The sequence below is a fragment of the Oryx dammah genome, unplaced genomic scaffold (genome assembly GCF_014754425.2).
Source record: "Oryx dammah isolate SB20612 unplaced genomic scaffold, SCBI_Odam_1.1 HiC_scaffold_29, whole genome shotgun sequence".
Lineage (NCBI taxonomy): Eukaryota > Metazoa > Chordata > Mammalia > Artiodactyla > Bovidae > Oryx > Oryx dammah.
This window is the reverse complement of record NW_024070213.1, coordinates 16,982,395-16,996,377: the sequence shown is the minus strand read 5'-3', so window position 1 is coordinate 16,996,377 and position 13,983 is coordinate 16,982,395. Positions and strand designations below refer to the sequence as shown.

At 44.5% G+C, this 13,983-nt stretch overlaps 1 protein-coding gene across 1 annotated transcript in view; it reads right to left on the bottom strand.

The window, feature by feature from the left end:
- LOC120857784 (deleted in malignant brain tumors 1 protein-like) overlaps positions 1 to 13,983 on the bottom strand; it is a 66,815-nt gene that overhangs the window by 585 nt on the left and 52,247 nt on the right. Inside the window, exons 7-12 of the mRNA XM_040233520.1 lie at positions 10,694 to 11,014; positions 8,182 to 8,247; positions 5,906 to 6,226; positions 3,157 to 3,275; positions 2,955 to 3,008; positions 176 to 283 (exon numbers count right to left, since the gene is read on the bottom strand). Coding sequence (XP_040089454.1) covers positions 176 to 283; positions 2,955 to 3,008; positions 3,157 to 3,275; positions 5,906 to 6,226; positions 8,182 to 8,247; positions 10,694 to 11,014 — 989 coding nt within the window. The remainder of the gene's footprint in view (positions 1 to 175; positions 284 to 2,954; positions 3,009 to 3,156; positions 3,276 to 5,905; positions 6,227 to 8,181; positions 8,248 to 10,693; positions 11,015 to 13,983) is intronic.

Genomic DNA, 13,983 nt, shown 5'->3' with positions numbered 1-13,983 from the left:
AGGTTTCAAGGCGACTCTGGTTCCCCCTTGGTGACTTATCTCATTCTGTCTCTTGCTTTAATGATGCCAGCTGCCATTCCATGAGCTGTGTATGAAAAAACCCTCATGACAAGGAATGGAGGCAGCTTCTATCAACAGCTGGCAAGGGACTGAGACTCTCAGTCAAAGAGCTAACCGAAGGTCTGAACACTGCCAACATCAGGGTGAGAACATTTGCACGATATCCATCCCTGGTTGAACCTTCAGATGATTGCACCTTGTGAGACACCTGAAGAGATAGATTCTAGATTATAAAAATATCACACAAAGAAAACTGCCACTTTCAATGGCCAGCACTTCCACAGAACTCAGAAATAACTCCCACATCAGCATAAAGGGAAGAGAAGGCAGGAAGGAATGAGGGCAGGAAGCTAGTGAGATGGAGCTGTGGTGAGCATGGGCGCTGACCTGGATCGCGGCCCCAGTCTTCCCTCCTGCATTTCGTGCATCTTCATCCCTTCCCCATTCTGCACCTCAGCACCTCAGTCTTTTCAGCTAGTGAATCTCCTCCCAAATCTGTCTCCTGAACCGCCTGAAACCTACTCCTTCATTCATACAAGCTCCTCTACATTACTGTTGTCATTCAGTCCCTCACTCATGTCCAACCTTTTGGGACCCCATGGACTACAGCACGTCATTGTTTCCACAATGGGATTTCTCCTAAACACAATTCATCACTTCTAAAAATCCACTGCAGAGGATAGAATTTCTCTTCCATACCCAACTCTTGTGATTGAGAGGAAGAAACTCCAAGAGTTGCATTTCAGTTAAAATAATGAAAAGTCATTCTGTTCTAATCTTATTTCTGCTGCATCACCACCACATTCGCCTACCATCACATCACTAACCATTGTTCCTGAAAATACAGAAAATACAAACCAGTAGGAGGAAACTGGTGACTAAAATTAACAGAAGGAAACTGGAGCAGTTCATAAAAATGTCAGAGCCTAAGTTAGAGCAACGACATCAGGGAGTAAAAACCATAGTCAGGGTTTAAATGCCAGGGCACTCTCAAATTCTTATATTTTAAAGTATATCCTACCTGGAGTTAATATCAAAACATAACTTTTTTAAAAACTGCAATATTAGGAGCTCCAATATGATTCAAAATGTCAACAACTCAGTCTATTTCTATTCACTGGCTGATTATTCAAAATAAGGCAGGGCTGCTTGTAATGTTTCCACAAGTTGATCCACAGTTGGAACCATGATTACGACATTGTGACCATAAGGACAGTTACTTGACATGTTAGAAAAGAGTTTTCTTAAACCAATAATTCTTAACTGAAATCAAGTGCCTTTTGAAAATAATTTTTTTTTTAAATCATAACGCGGTAATAAGGAGGATGAAGGAAAACTTTTTGAGGAGATGTACAGGCTTATGGCATAGACTATGGTAATGATTACACAGATATATACTGATGTCCAAACTCAAAAGTTGTAAATATTAACTATATATAGCTTTTGGTATGTCAATCACATCTCAATAAAGGAGTTTTTAAAAGAAAAGAACTGTTGTCTTAGCTTCAAGAGTACCATCAAAGATCTGCTAAAGGTGAGTTTGGAAAAGATCACTTTTCCAATGATCTTTCCCAATAAAACACAGAGAGCTGATTGGCTGTGCCTGCTAAGGGCCTACTGCCAATGTGCTCAGAGCTCCCCTGTCCCACCACCTCAGCTGCTGGAAGAATACTTTCTTGAGACCCAACCATCTCTGTTAGGGACTTTGCCATGATATCTGATATTATCTTCCTCATTCCAGCTATTGTGGTGGGTTTATACCCTGGAAGGACATCTCTGATGACTCAGTGGTAAAAAACCTGCCTGCAATGCAGGAGACACAGGTTGAGCTCCTGGATTGGGAAGATCCCCTAGAGGAGGGCCTGGAAGCCCTCCTATATTTTTGCCTGGAGAATCCCATGGACTGAGGAGTTTTGTGAGCTGTAGCCCATTGGGTTGCAAAGTCAAACACGACAACTGAAGTGAATGAGCACTCACACAAGTATACCCTGGAAAGTGCACCAAACACTCTGAAAACAACTGCGGACATTTCTCGCAAATACTATGACCACCCAGTCACATCTAGTTTCCCCCTTGGCACAGGTCAAATAACATAGAAAGAATCGATCTCTTGATATATATCATTTCAAGTTCTTTTAACCCCACTGTCCAGTTTCTGTGTCATAATTGTTGAATTTCAGGTTTTCCTGTAGCCTCAGCATCCCTACAAATAGGATGTGAGCTTCCCACCTAGACAATCAAGTACACCAGAGTGGTGGGTCTATTCCCTGCTACAAATTCCTCTTCTTATCCTTCCCTGTGACCTAGTGACATTCAAATGCACCAGTGAAAGCCTCCCTTGCCTTTTCCTTGTGTGACACTGCCCAGACCCCCAGTAATGTCACTTGTTCATGGGTATCCACTCCCTTCTTTGGTCCTCATTTCTAGATTGATCTTTGCCAATTGGTACCGCCCTCATTACCCACCTGATGATATCTGTCTCTAGGATCTGTGAGTATAATGAAATATGTTTGCCTGAATCTCCCATGTATTCCTTCTTGTCTGACCATCTCATGAAAGAATAGAAGAACCTACCATGATGAAATTAATTCATACAGGTCCAACCTGGTAGTCGTACATGTATGAAACATTTGAGCTCACCTCCTTGTCTCCTATGACACATCACACAGACTTGAGGGACCAGTGACTATGGGCCTGGAGACTTTCTCTCCAGGGCCAGACAAGTCTTTATGTTCCTTTGAGCACCTAATATTCAAGGTATTAATTACTGTATGAGTGGAATTTTCACCCAAGTATGTTCTAAAGGCTGTGATCCATAGTCTCAAATTTACTCTGGAAATGAGACCTAGGGCTTTTCCTACTGGGGATGCCATCCAAGACCAGGCAGGGCTTACCTGAGCAGACTGCTCCAGCATCCTGGTCATGGGAAAGGCCCTCAGGACGATAGTCTTTAAGAACAGGATAAGTACAGGTCGTGAGCACTGACTCTGTCCCTTTGCAGGAAATATACTGAAACCAAATGGGGCCAATCCCTGGTCCAAAATGAACCCCTCTAGAAGCATTAATGGCAACTCCACACCCCAGCTGTCTGCACACCACAGCTGCTTCCTCCAAGCTCCAATTTTGGTCATTCACTGTGCCCCATTCCCCTTGGTGCTTCACTTCCACTCTTCCCTCACAGCTATGGGTTCCATCCTTCAGCCTCAACTCCAGAGCTGCAAGAAAGACAGAACAGAACAGAGATTTTAGAAGACCGTGTGTTAGTATACTGATAAGTACTAAAAAAAAGGAAAATTCTGGTGTCTGAAAACAAAGCTCTGTGAATAGCATTTCTTGACTTTGTGGTAGAAATGTTGTGATCATGATCAACCCTAAGCCCCCAATGTGCCATCACTGAACCTGGAGTAGGAAGGGAGGCACCAAGTGTTTCTCCTGAGCCTGTAGAACCAGCTCCAGGGACATCACCGAGGACAGGCCTCCAGAGACTCTGGATGCAGCCCTCCCTGTAGATGTGCCCAAGGCTATTAGGGCCCAGCTTCCCCATCTCAGTTATAGCTCACGGCTTGGAATCCAGGGAGGAATCTTCCCTCTCCTTCCTGTCCATAGGGAGCATCTCATCCAGCTTAGGAACAGAGGGCTGGGTAACAGGCTCTAATGTGTCCTGATTATTCCTGCCACAGGGTGTCATGTCCTTGTATAATCCCCACACTCGAATGTACCTAGTAATGTGTATCTAACAAATGGAAATTGGTAAAAGTGATGAGATGTCAACTAGATTAGGTTTCAAGGTGAGTATGGTTTTTCCCTTGGTGACCTTTCTTGCTCTCTCTCTCTCTTGCTCTGATTAAGCCAACTGCCACATTGTGATCTAATTTGGAGAGAAACCATGACAAGAAATGGAGGCAGGCCTCTAGTCAACAGCCAGCCAGGGACTGGAACTCTCAGTTCAATAGTCCACCAAGGTCTGAGGCTGCCAACCTTCAGGTGAATATGTTGGACGATATCCTCCCCTGGCAGAACCTTCAGCTGATTGCATCCTTGTGAGACATCATGAGTCCAAGGACCCAGTTAAGTCATGTCAATTCCTGGCCCACAGAAAGTGTGAGATACTAGGTGTTTGCTGACTTAAGCTGTCAAATTCAGCAATAATTTGCTGTACAGCAACACATAACTAATATAGGTTTTCCCTCCAGAGTCAGAAGACAGGGGGTGAACAAGCTGGAGGATTATACATCAACCTTCACTACTTCATCCAGACAAGACTTCTTCCTGTGTAACCAGATCTGCTGTCTGGTCCCACCTGGAACTGGGACCCAAACCACCTCTCTCTGTCACACCAGGTCTCACCCAGTGTTCCAGGCTCCTGCCTTCCTGTCAGGAACTGAAAAGTGAGTTTATTGAGGCCTTGACTCATGTTCATTAGCTTTGAATTCATGGAAGAAAATGAGAATTTTTCTTATAACCTAATGAGATGTGGTCCCTGGGACACCATTCACACTGCTCAGGTCTCACCTGGCCCCATATATTTCACTCTGAAACCAGCAGTAGTGAGTCAAAGAGAGGAACGTGTGGAGAAATACTGAACTGGAGAAGATCCTCATGCATTAGAAGTCTCCAGTTGCTGCCTACCACAAGATACCACAGACCAGCTGGTTAAATAACATAAATGCATTATTATATCAGATTTCTGAAGACTGGGAAGATCACTTTTCCAATAATCTTCCCCAGTGTAGCATCCAGGAGCTGCTTGTCCATGGCTGCTAAGACCTAATGCAGATGTCCTAATGCCCTCCCCTGCCCCACATGCCAGCATCTGGCATGGCCCTTTTTTAAAGACCAATCAGCTCTGTTAGGGAACTTGTGATGTCTGATCATTTCTTCCTCAGTTCCAGCTATTCTGACGGGATTAATGTCCTGGACAACTCACCACAAATTTTGATAACAACTGGGAACACCTCTGGCAAACGCTGTGACCACCCAAGCACATTCTAATTTCTACCTTGGCTCAGTTCAAATACATTTAGACGGGACTGAGCCTTTGTTATGTATCACGTCAGGTTCTTTTAACCTCGCTGCCCTTAGTTTTGCTGCAGCTACTGTGTTGTAATTGCCAAACTTCAGGTTTTCCTGCAGCCTCAACATCCCCACAAACAGGATGTGAGCTCCCAACCCAGGTGAGCAGGTGGGAGAGTGATGAGTGTGATGAGACTAGTCCCGGACACAAATCCTCCATCTTGTCCTCCCCTGTGACCCAGTGACCTTCAAATGAACCTATGAAATCCTCTCACACCATTTCATAGTATAGCTACACCTGGACCCCGAGTATTGTCACTTCTCCATGGATCTTCACTCTCTCTTTCGTGTCACCGCTGCTTCGTTGAGCCTGCTCTCGGCACCTCCCCCATGCAACCACCTGATAAAACTCTCTAGGATGTCTCTCTAGGATCTGTGAATATCATAAACTTTGTTTTCCTGCACCTCTCTTCTATCCCTTGTTATAACCATACTTTTCTGACCATCTCATGGAAGAATACAACAGGCTGCCATGGTGAACCTAAATCACAGAGGTCCAACCCAACAGCAGCACACGTATGAAACATTTGAGTTCACTTTCATGCCTCCTGTGACATGTCACAGAGACTGGAGGGACCAGTGACTACAGATCTGGAGACTTTTTCTCCGTGATCAAGTAACTCCTGATGTTTCTTTGAGCACCTAATGTTCAAGAAATCACTGGAACCCTCAGCCAAGAATGTACTAATGGGTGTGACTTGTATTCTCATGTTATCCCCAGGAAGAGACTTTCTCCTGCTGGAAATCCCCTCCCAGATGAGACAGGACTTACCTGAGCACACTGCTCCAGCATCCCCATCATGGGAAAGGCCCTCAGGACGATGGTCTTTAAGAGGAGGATAACTACACTGAGTGAGCATTGCCTCTGTCCCATTGCAATAAACATACTGAAACCAAATGGGGCCAATCCCTGATCCAAAATAAGCCCCTCTGGGAGCATCAGTGGCAGCTCCACACTTCAGCTGTCTGCACACCACCTGTGCCTCCTCCATGCTCCAGTTGTCATCATTCACTGTGCCCCATTCTCCTTGGTGCTTCACTTCCACTCTCCCCTCACAGTGGTGGGCTCCATCCTTCAACCTCACCTCCAGAACTGCAGAGGGACAAGGACACAGGAGACATTTTAGGAGGCCATGAAGTGGTATACTGGTAAGTATTAAAAAATGGAATATCTGATTTCTGAAAATGAACATGAGTTTGAGCAAACTCCATGAGATAGTGAAGAAGAGGGAAGCCTGGCCTTCTGTAGTCCATGGGGTCACAGGGAGTTGGAAATGACTTACCGACTGAACAACAATAACTAGGCACATGGAAATACTAACAGTTTCTTGCTTATTTGAAATGAAGCATAACCATGTAATCTGACTTATCCCATGAAGTGTGAGAACAAATAATGTCACTTTTACAAAGAAACATTTAAGAGTCAATATATTTTCTACTAAGGAAAATCTTGCAGCCTTTTGTTAAGATGGTAGCATAACAATATGGTGAGGCATTCAACAACCTGGTGCTTGATAAATTATGATAAACAGAGACCTGGGAAAACAGAATACAATACATCATATGAGAAGAAAATAGCTATTAGTTAGTACATTATAAGCTGACTTACTTTGTCTATAGTTATAAGAAATAGAAGAAAATTAAGAAAGAGAAAATATTAAGATAGAGACTTAGCATATATTACTTCAAATTACAAAGCAGTTACACTAAAACCTAAGTCCCTAAGAACATGAGAAACAGAGTAAACTGAAGCCTCATATGTACTAAGAAAATGCCAATCTCAAACTCTATAATAAAAAAATACTCTTTTAAAGAATAAAGCCCTGGGAGAATGGCATTGAAACATGTATAATATCATATAAGAAACGAACACCAGTCCAGGTTCGATGCAGGATACAGGATGCTTGGGGCTGGTGCACTGGGATGACCCAGAGGGATGGTACGGAGATGGAGGTGGGAAGAGGGTTCAGGATTGGGAACACATGTACACCCGTGGTGGATTCATGTTGATGTGTGGCAAAACCAATACAATATTGTAAAGTAATTAGCCTCCAATTAAAATAAATTAAAAAAAAAAAAAAGAATAAAGCCCTAGAAAGTGACTTCACCAAATTGATGATGTAGGAGACAGGAGCTTCCATTCTCCGACCCCCCCTCCACCCCCCCACCCCCCGCAAAGATCGACAATTAAGCAGTTATCTATAGACAGAAACAACTCTGGACAGATCTGGAATCCTCTAAATAAATTTTAGCAACACAAAGATATCATCATTCTGCCAGCATCATTCCATCCCCCAAGCCAGCATCATTCGATGCCAAGAGAGTTCCCCTTGCCAGGAACATCAGAGCAGGCTGAGAAACCAGGGTTCTGGCCTTGTGGGGCAACATGTGAAGGTTGTGTTTGAGTTTTGCCTCACCCAGACCCACAAAGCTGAGACACATAAAGGCCTGGAATAAGGAAGGAAAGAAGGGGCTGCAGCAGCTGCACACAACAGGAACAACTGCAGTTCATGGTGTCCTGCTCTGTAGACAAAGTCAGCAGATTCTGCCCCTGAAGGAACCAATGCTGCAGACCTCCTGCGGATTTCACCAGATCACCCGCCCCAGTAACACATTCACTGACGTCAGATTATCTCCAGCTTCACTTCCTCCAGAGCCCAGCAACAGCACTGGCAACAAGCTCAGTTTTCTGGCTGAACAAGTGCAAGTTGCTGTTCAGTCGCCCAGTCATGCTGCCTCTTTGCGACCCCATGGACTGCAGCAAGCCAGGCCTCCCTGTTCCTCACCATCTCCTGAAGTTTGCCCAAGTTCATGGCCTTTGCATCATCTGCAAGACACTAGTCTAAACCCAAGGTGCTGGCCCCAACACCATGTATGTGTTCATGGCTAGACCCTCCAACTGTGAACTTGAATCCCACCAGCCTGGCACCTGTCAGCAGGCTCCACTGCAGTGCACATGCCCAAAGAAGAGTGCAGCTATGGGAGAGCACACCGAAGGCTAGAGTCCCCCAGTCTGCCAGAGAGCCCTTCGATGGCCCAGGCACTTACTGCCTTCTCGGGTCCCCACCACTACATGTGTGTCTATAACTGGCACCTCCTCCACACAGGCTAAATCTGGTACCCCAAAAAACCAAAACAGAAAACAAATCTGGGTAGAAGTACTTGTGAAAGAAATAGATTTCACATAAAAATTTCCCACAACAAAACTGCAACTTTCAAGGGTCAGCACTTCCACAGAGCTCTGGAACAACTCCACATCGAGATAAAGGAAGAGAGGGTAGGAAGGAATGAGGACAGGAAGGAAGTGCAACACAGAGGCTGTGGTGAATGTGGGAGCTGACCTGGATCATGAGCCCTGTCTTCCCTCCTGCAGTCCTTGCATCCTCACCCCTTCACCATGTTGCTAGAAATGGCTTCACCATACTTGAAATGCTAGAAAACTGGTTTTATGGAAACAAAAATTCCTACTGAAACTCAAATGCCCTTTCAAAATGTGTTTTTAGTGGTAACACTGTAATAAAAGAGGATGAAGAAAACTTACGAGTAGCTTAACAGGTTTTATGGCATAGGTTGTGATAATTGTTTCACAGATGTATACAGATCTCCAGACTCACCAAGTTGTAAATAGTAACTGCTGCTGCTGCTAAGTTGCTTCAGTCATGTCTGACCCTGGGAGACTCCATAGACAGCAGCCCACCAGGCTCCCCAATTCCTGGGATTCTCCAGGCAAGAACACTGGAGTGGGTTGTCATTTCCTTCTCCAATTCATGAACGTGAAAAGTGACAGTGAAGTTGCTCAGTTGTGTCTGACTCTCAGCGACCCCATGGACTGCAGCCCACCAGGCTCCTCCATCCATGGGATTTTCGAGGCAAGAGTACTGGAGTGGGTTGCCATTGCCTTCTCCAAATAGTAACTAGGTACAGCTTTTTGTATGTTAGTCATATTTCTATAAAGGAGTTTTTAACGAAGGAAAAGAATTGCTTTCTTAGCAGTTTCTGGTGAAAGTGTTAGTTGTTCAGCTGTGTCTAAACTCTTTGTGATACCATGGACTGTAACCCACCGTGGGATTCTCCAGGCAAGAATCCTGAAGTGGGTAGTCATTTTCTTCTGCAGGGGATCTTCTGAACCCAGGGATCGAACCAGAGTATCCTGCCTTGCAGGCAGTTTCTTTACCACCTGAGCCACTAGGGAAGCCAGGAGCCTCAAGAATATCATCAAAGATCTGTTAAAGGTGAGTTTGGAAAAGATCACTTTTCCAATGATCTTCCCCAACAAAATACAGAGAACTGATTGGCTGTGCCTGCTAAGAACCTACTGCAGATATCCTCAGAGCTCCTCTGTCCCACAACCTCAGCTGCTGGGAGGATCCTTTCCTGAGATCCAACCACCTCTATAAGGACTTTGCCATGATATCTGATATTATCTTCCTTATTCCAGCTATTGTGGTGGGATTTATGTCCTGGAAAATTCATCAAACATTCTGATAACACCTGGCAACATCTCTGGCAATCTCTGTGACCACTCACATTCTAGTTGCCACCTTGACTCAGGTCAATTACACGCAGACCGCATTGGGACCTTCTGTATCATTTCAAGTTTACCTAACCTTAACTGACATTAGCTTTGCTGGAGTTTTTGTGTTGTAATTGTCATACCTCGGGTTTTCCTTTTCCCTCAATATCCCCACAGATAGGATGCGAGCTTCCCACCCAGGTGAGCAGGTGCACCAGTGTGATGAGCCTAGCTCCTACCACAAATCCCACATCTTGTCCTCCTCAGTGACCTAGTGACCTTCAAATGCACCAGTGAAAGCCCTCACCACTTTCTTTCAGTAACTTCACCCTGACTCTCAGCATTGTTGCTGATTCATGGGTCTTCACACCCATTTTGGGAAACTGCTTCTGGGCTGAGCTAGTGCTATTTGTACCTCGCTCATGTACCAAGCTGATGATACTCTCTCTAGGATCTGTGAGTATAATAAACTATGTCTGCCTGCACCTCTTCTGTATCCTTTCTTTCAGTTACACTTGTCTGGCCATCTCATGAAAAAACACAACAAGCTACCATGATGAACATAATGAATACATGTCCAACCCAACAGTTGTACATGCATGAAATATTTGAGCTCACCCTCCCGCAGACCTGGGTTGGAACCCTGGGTCCCAAAGTCCCCTGTAGAAGGGAATGGAAACCCACTTCAGTATTCTTGTCTGGAAAATCCCATGGATAGAGGAGCTTGGTGGGCTCCAGTCCAGGGGGTGGCAAAGAGTCGGACACAACTGAGCAAGTAAAACTTTCACTTTCCTCCTCCTGACTTCTATGACATATCACAGAGACTGGAGGGACCAGGGACTATGGGTCTGGAGCTTTTCTCTCCAGGGCTAAACAAGTCCTTTTTTTTTTTTTTTTTTTTGAGCATCTAACATTCACGAAATCACAGTGTGAGTGAAATCTTCACACAAGTATGTTCTAAAGGCCCTAATCCATATGCTTGTAGTTAATCTGGGAATAAAACTGAAAGGTTTGCTGCAGGGAAGACCCAGACCAGACAGGACTTACCTGAGCAGACTACTCCAGCATCCTTGTTATGGGAATGGCCCTCAGGATGATGGTCTATAACAACAGGATAACTACACTCTGTGATAGCTGACTCCTGTCCTTTGCAGTAAATATAGTGAAACCAAATGGGTCCAATTCCTGGCCCAAATTTAGATCTTTTGGGAGCATCAACTGCAGTTCCACACCTCAACTGTCTGCATACCACATGTGCCTCTTCTATGTTCCAATTGTAGTCATTCACTGTGCCCCATTCTCCTTGGTGCTTCACTTCCACTCTCCCCTCACAGCTGTGAGCTCCATCCCTCAGCCTCAACTCCAGAGCTGCAAGAGAGACACAGACACAGGACACAGGAGAGATTTTAGGAGACAATGCAGTGGTATGCAATTAAATATTTAAAAAATCTTCTCTCTGAGGGGGAAAAATGTCCTGGTGAATAACATTTGTTGACCTCTGTGATATAAACGTTCCCATCTTGGCCAACTTGAAGCTCCCAATGTGCCATCACTGAACCTGAAGCAGGAAGGGAGGCACCAGGTATTCCTCATGAGCCTGTAGGACCAGCTCAAGGGACACCACCGAGGACAGGCCTTCAGAGACTCTGGATGCTGCTCAAAGCTACTAGGGCCCAGCTTCCCCGTCTCAGTTGCAGCTCATGGTGCAGGATCCAGGGAAAAACCCTCCCTCTCCTTCCCTGTCCATAGGGAGCATCTCATCCAGCTTAGGAACAGAGGGCGGGGGGAACAGGCTCTAAAGTGTCCCAGTTATTCATGCCACCTGGTGTTCATGTCCTTGTGTAATCCAAATACCATATTTGAAAAATATTGGCTGAGAATTTTGCAGAATTGATGACAGATACCAAGCCTTAGAGTGAATGAGTGCAATAAAACTAAGGGAACACATATGAAAAGCTATTGATTTGTAGGCACATCACTGATGTAAACACCATTCCTGTTTAGTGATAAGTGAAATTCTCTTTTTCTGAGCACATCAAATAACTAATGCTTTCTTGTTTATTTGAAAGGAAGCATAACCACATGATCTGACTTATGCAATGAAGTATGATAACAAATGATGCCATTTCCACAGAGAAACATTTATGAGCCAGTGTATTTTTCCTGCAGGGTTGTGTTGAAGTGGTACAATAATAAGATAGTGGGGAATTCATCAACCTGGGTGTTTAAAAAATTATCATAAGCAGAGGGCCTGCCAAACTGAATAGAACACATCCTGTGCAGATAAATTTGGGTTATTTGTTAATACTTTATAACCTAGCTTATTCTTTCTAAAATGATAAGAAATATCAGGAAATTGACAAAGAGAAAAATATTAACATAGAGACTTAGTGTGCATTACCTAAGATTGAAAAACATCTACACTAAGTTGCTCAGAATATGAGAAGCCAATATTGAGTAGACTGAAGACTTAGATGTAGTATAAAAATGCAAATTTAAAACTCTATACTCAAAACCTCTCTTTTAAAGAATAAAACCCTGGAGAGTGACATCATGAAAATGATGATGTAGTAGATAGCAGACTTTATCTCCATGGAAACCTCAACAATTAGACAGTTATCCACCAACAAATACAGTTCTAGAGTGAACAATAGTCCTCCTCAGAAACTTTAGCAACACAAAGATATCATCATTTTGCCAGCATTCCATCCCCCAAGCCAGAATTATTCGATGCCAAGAGAGTTCCCCTTGCCAGGAAGGTCAGAGCAGGCTGAGTAAACAGGGTCCTGGCCTTGTGGGCAACATGTGAAGGTAGCTCTTCCATTTCACCTCACCCAGACCTGCAAAGCTGATATACACATAAAGAGCTGGAATAAGGAAGAAAAGGGGCTATAGTAACCGTCACACAACAGGAACAACTGCAGTTGTATAGAGCAGTTCACAGTGTCCTGCTCTGTAGAGAAATTCAGCAGATCACGCCATTGAAGAAACTAATGCTGCAGACCTCCTGGAGATTTCACCAGATTACCCACCTTGTATACACATTCATTGACATCAGACCAAGAGTATATCTACCTTCACTTCCTCCAGAGCCCAGCAAGAGCACTGGCAATCAGCTCAGTTCTCTGGCTGAACGAGAGCAAGACACTAGTCTAAAGCTAAGGTGTGAGCCCAACACCATACATGTGCTCATGGCTAGACCCTCCAACTATGCACTCGAATCCCACCAGCCTGACACCTGTCAGCAGGCTCCACTGTAGTGTGCATGCCCAGAGGAACAGAGTGCAGCCACGGGAGAGTACATCAAAAACTAGAGCCCCCCAGGCTGTCAGGGAGACCCTCAATGAGCCACACCCTTGCTGCCTTCTTGGGGGCCCACCACTACATGTGTGTCTATAACTGGCACCTCCCCCACATAGGCTAACTCTGGTATGAAAAAAAAAAAGAGAGAGATATCTATATAGTCTTATATTTGCTAAAGAAATAGATTCCATATTATAAAAATTTCTTATAGTCTATTCTACAACCTCGAAAGGCCAGAACTTCCACAGAGCCCAGAAATGACTCCCACATAAAGATATAGAAGAGAAATCAGGAAGGATGAGAGCACGAAGGAAGTATAACACTGAAACTGTGCTGAATATGGGACCTGAACCTTGATCCCCAGTCTTTCATGCAATTATTGCATCTTCATTCCATCACCAGTCTGCTTCCTAGAAGCTGGGATGTCCTATTCCTAAGACCCAACCACCTCTAGCAGTGACTTTGCTGAGATATCCGATAATAACTTCCTCAGTTCCAGCCATTATGATGGTATTTATGTCCTGGACAGTTCATCAAACATTCTAAAAAGAACTGGGAACATCTCTGGCAAACACTGTGACCACCCAGTTACATTCTAGTTTAACCTTGCCTCAGGTCAAATACACATAGATAAGATTGAGACCTTATTATGTATCATTTCAAATTATCTTACCTTCAGGGTCCTTAGTTTTGTTCTAGCTGTTGTAATTGTCAAACTTGAGGTTTTTCTGCAGCATCAACATCCCCACGAATAAGACATGAGCTCCCCATCGAGGGGATCGGGTGCACTAGTGTGATGAGAGGATCCCCTGACACAAACCTCCCCGTCTTGCCTCCCCTGTGACCTAGTGACAGTCAGATGCACCAGTGAAATCCCCTCCCACCTTTTCCTTGTGTAACTCCACCCTGATCTCCAGCACTGTCACTTGTTCATGGGTGTCCGCTCCCTCCTTGTTGTCCTCACTTCTAGGTTGACCCTTGTCTATTGGTACCTCCCTCATTACCCATAAGATGATATCTGTCACTCTAGGATC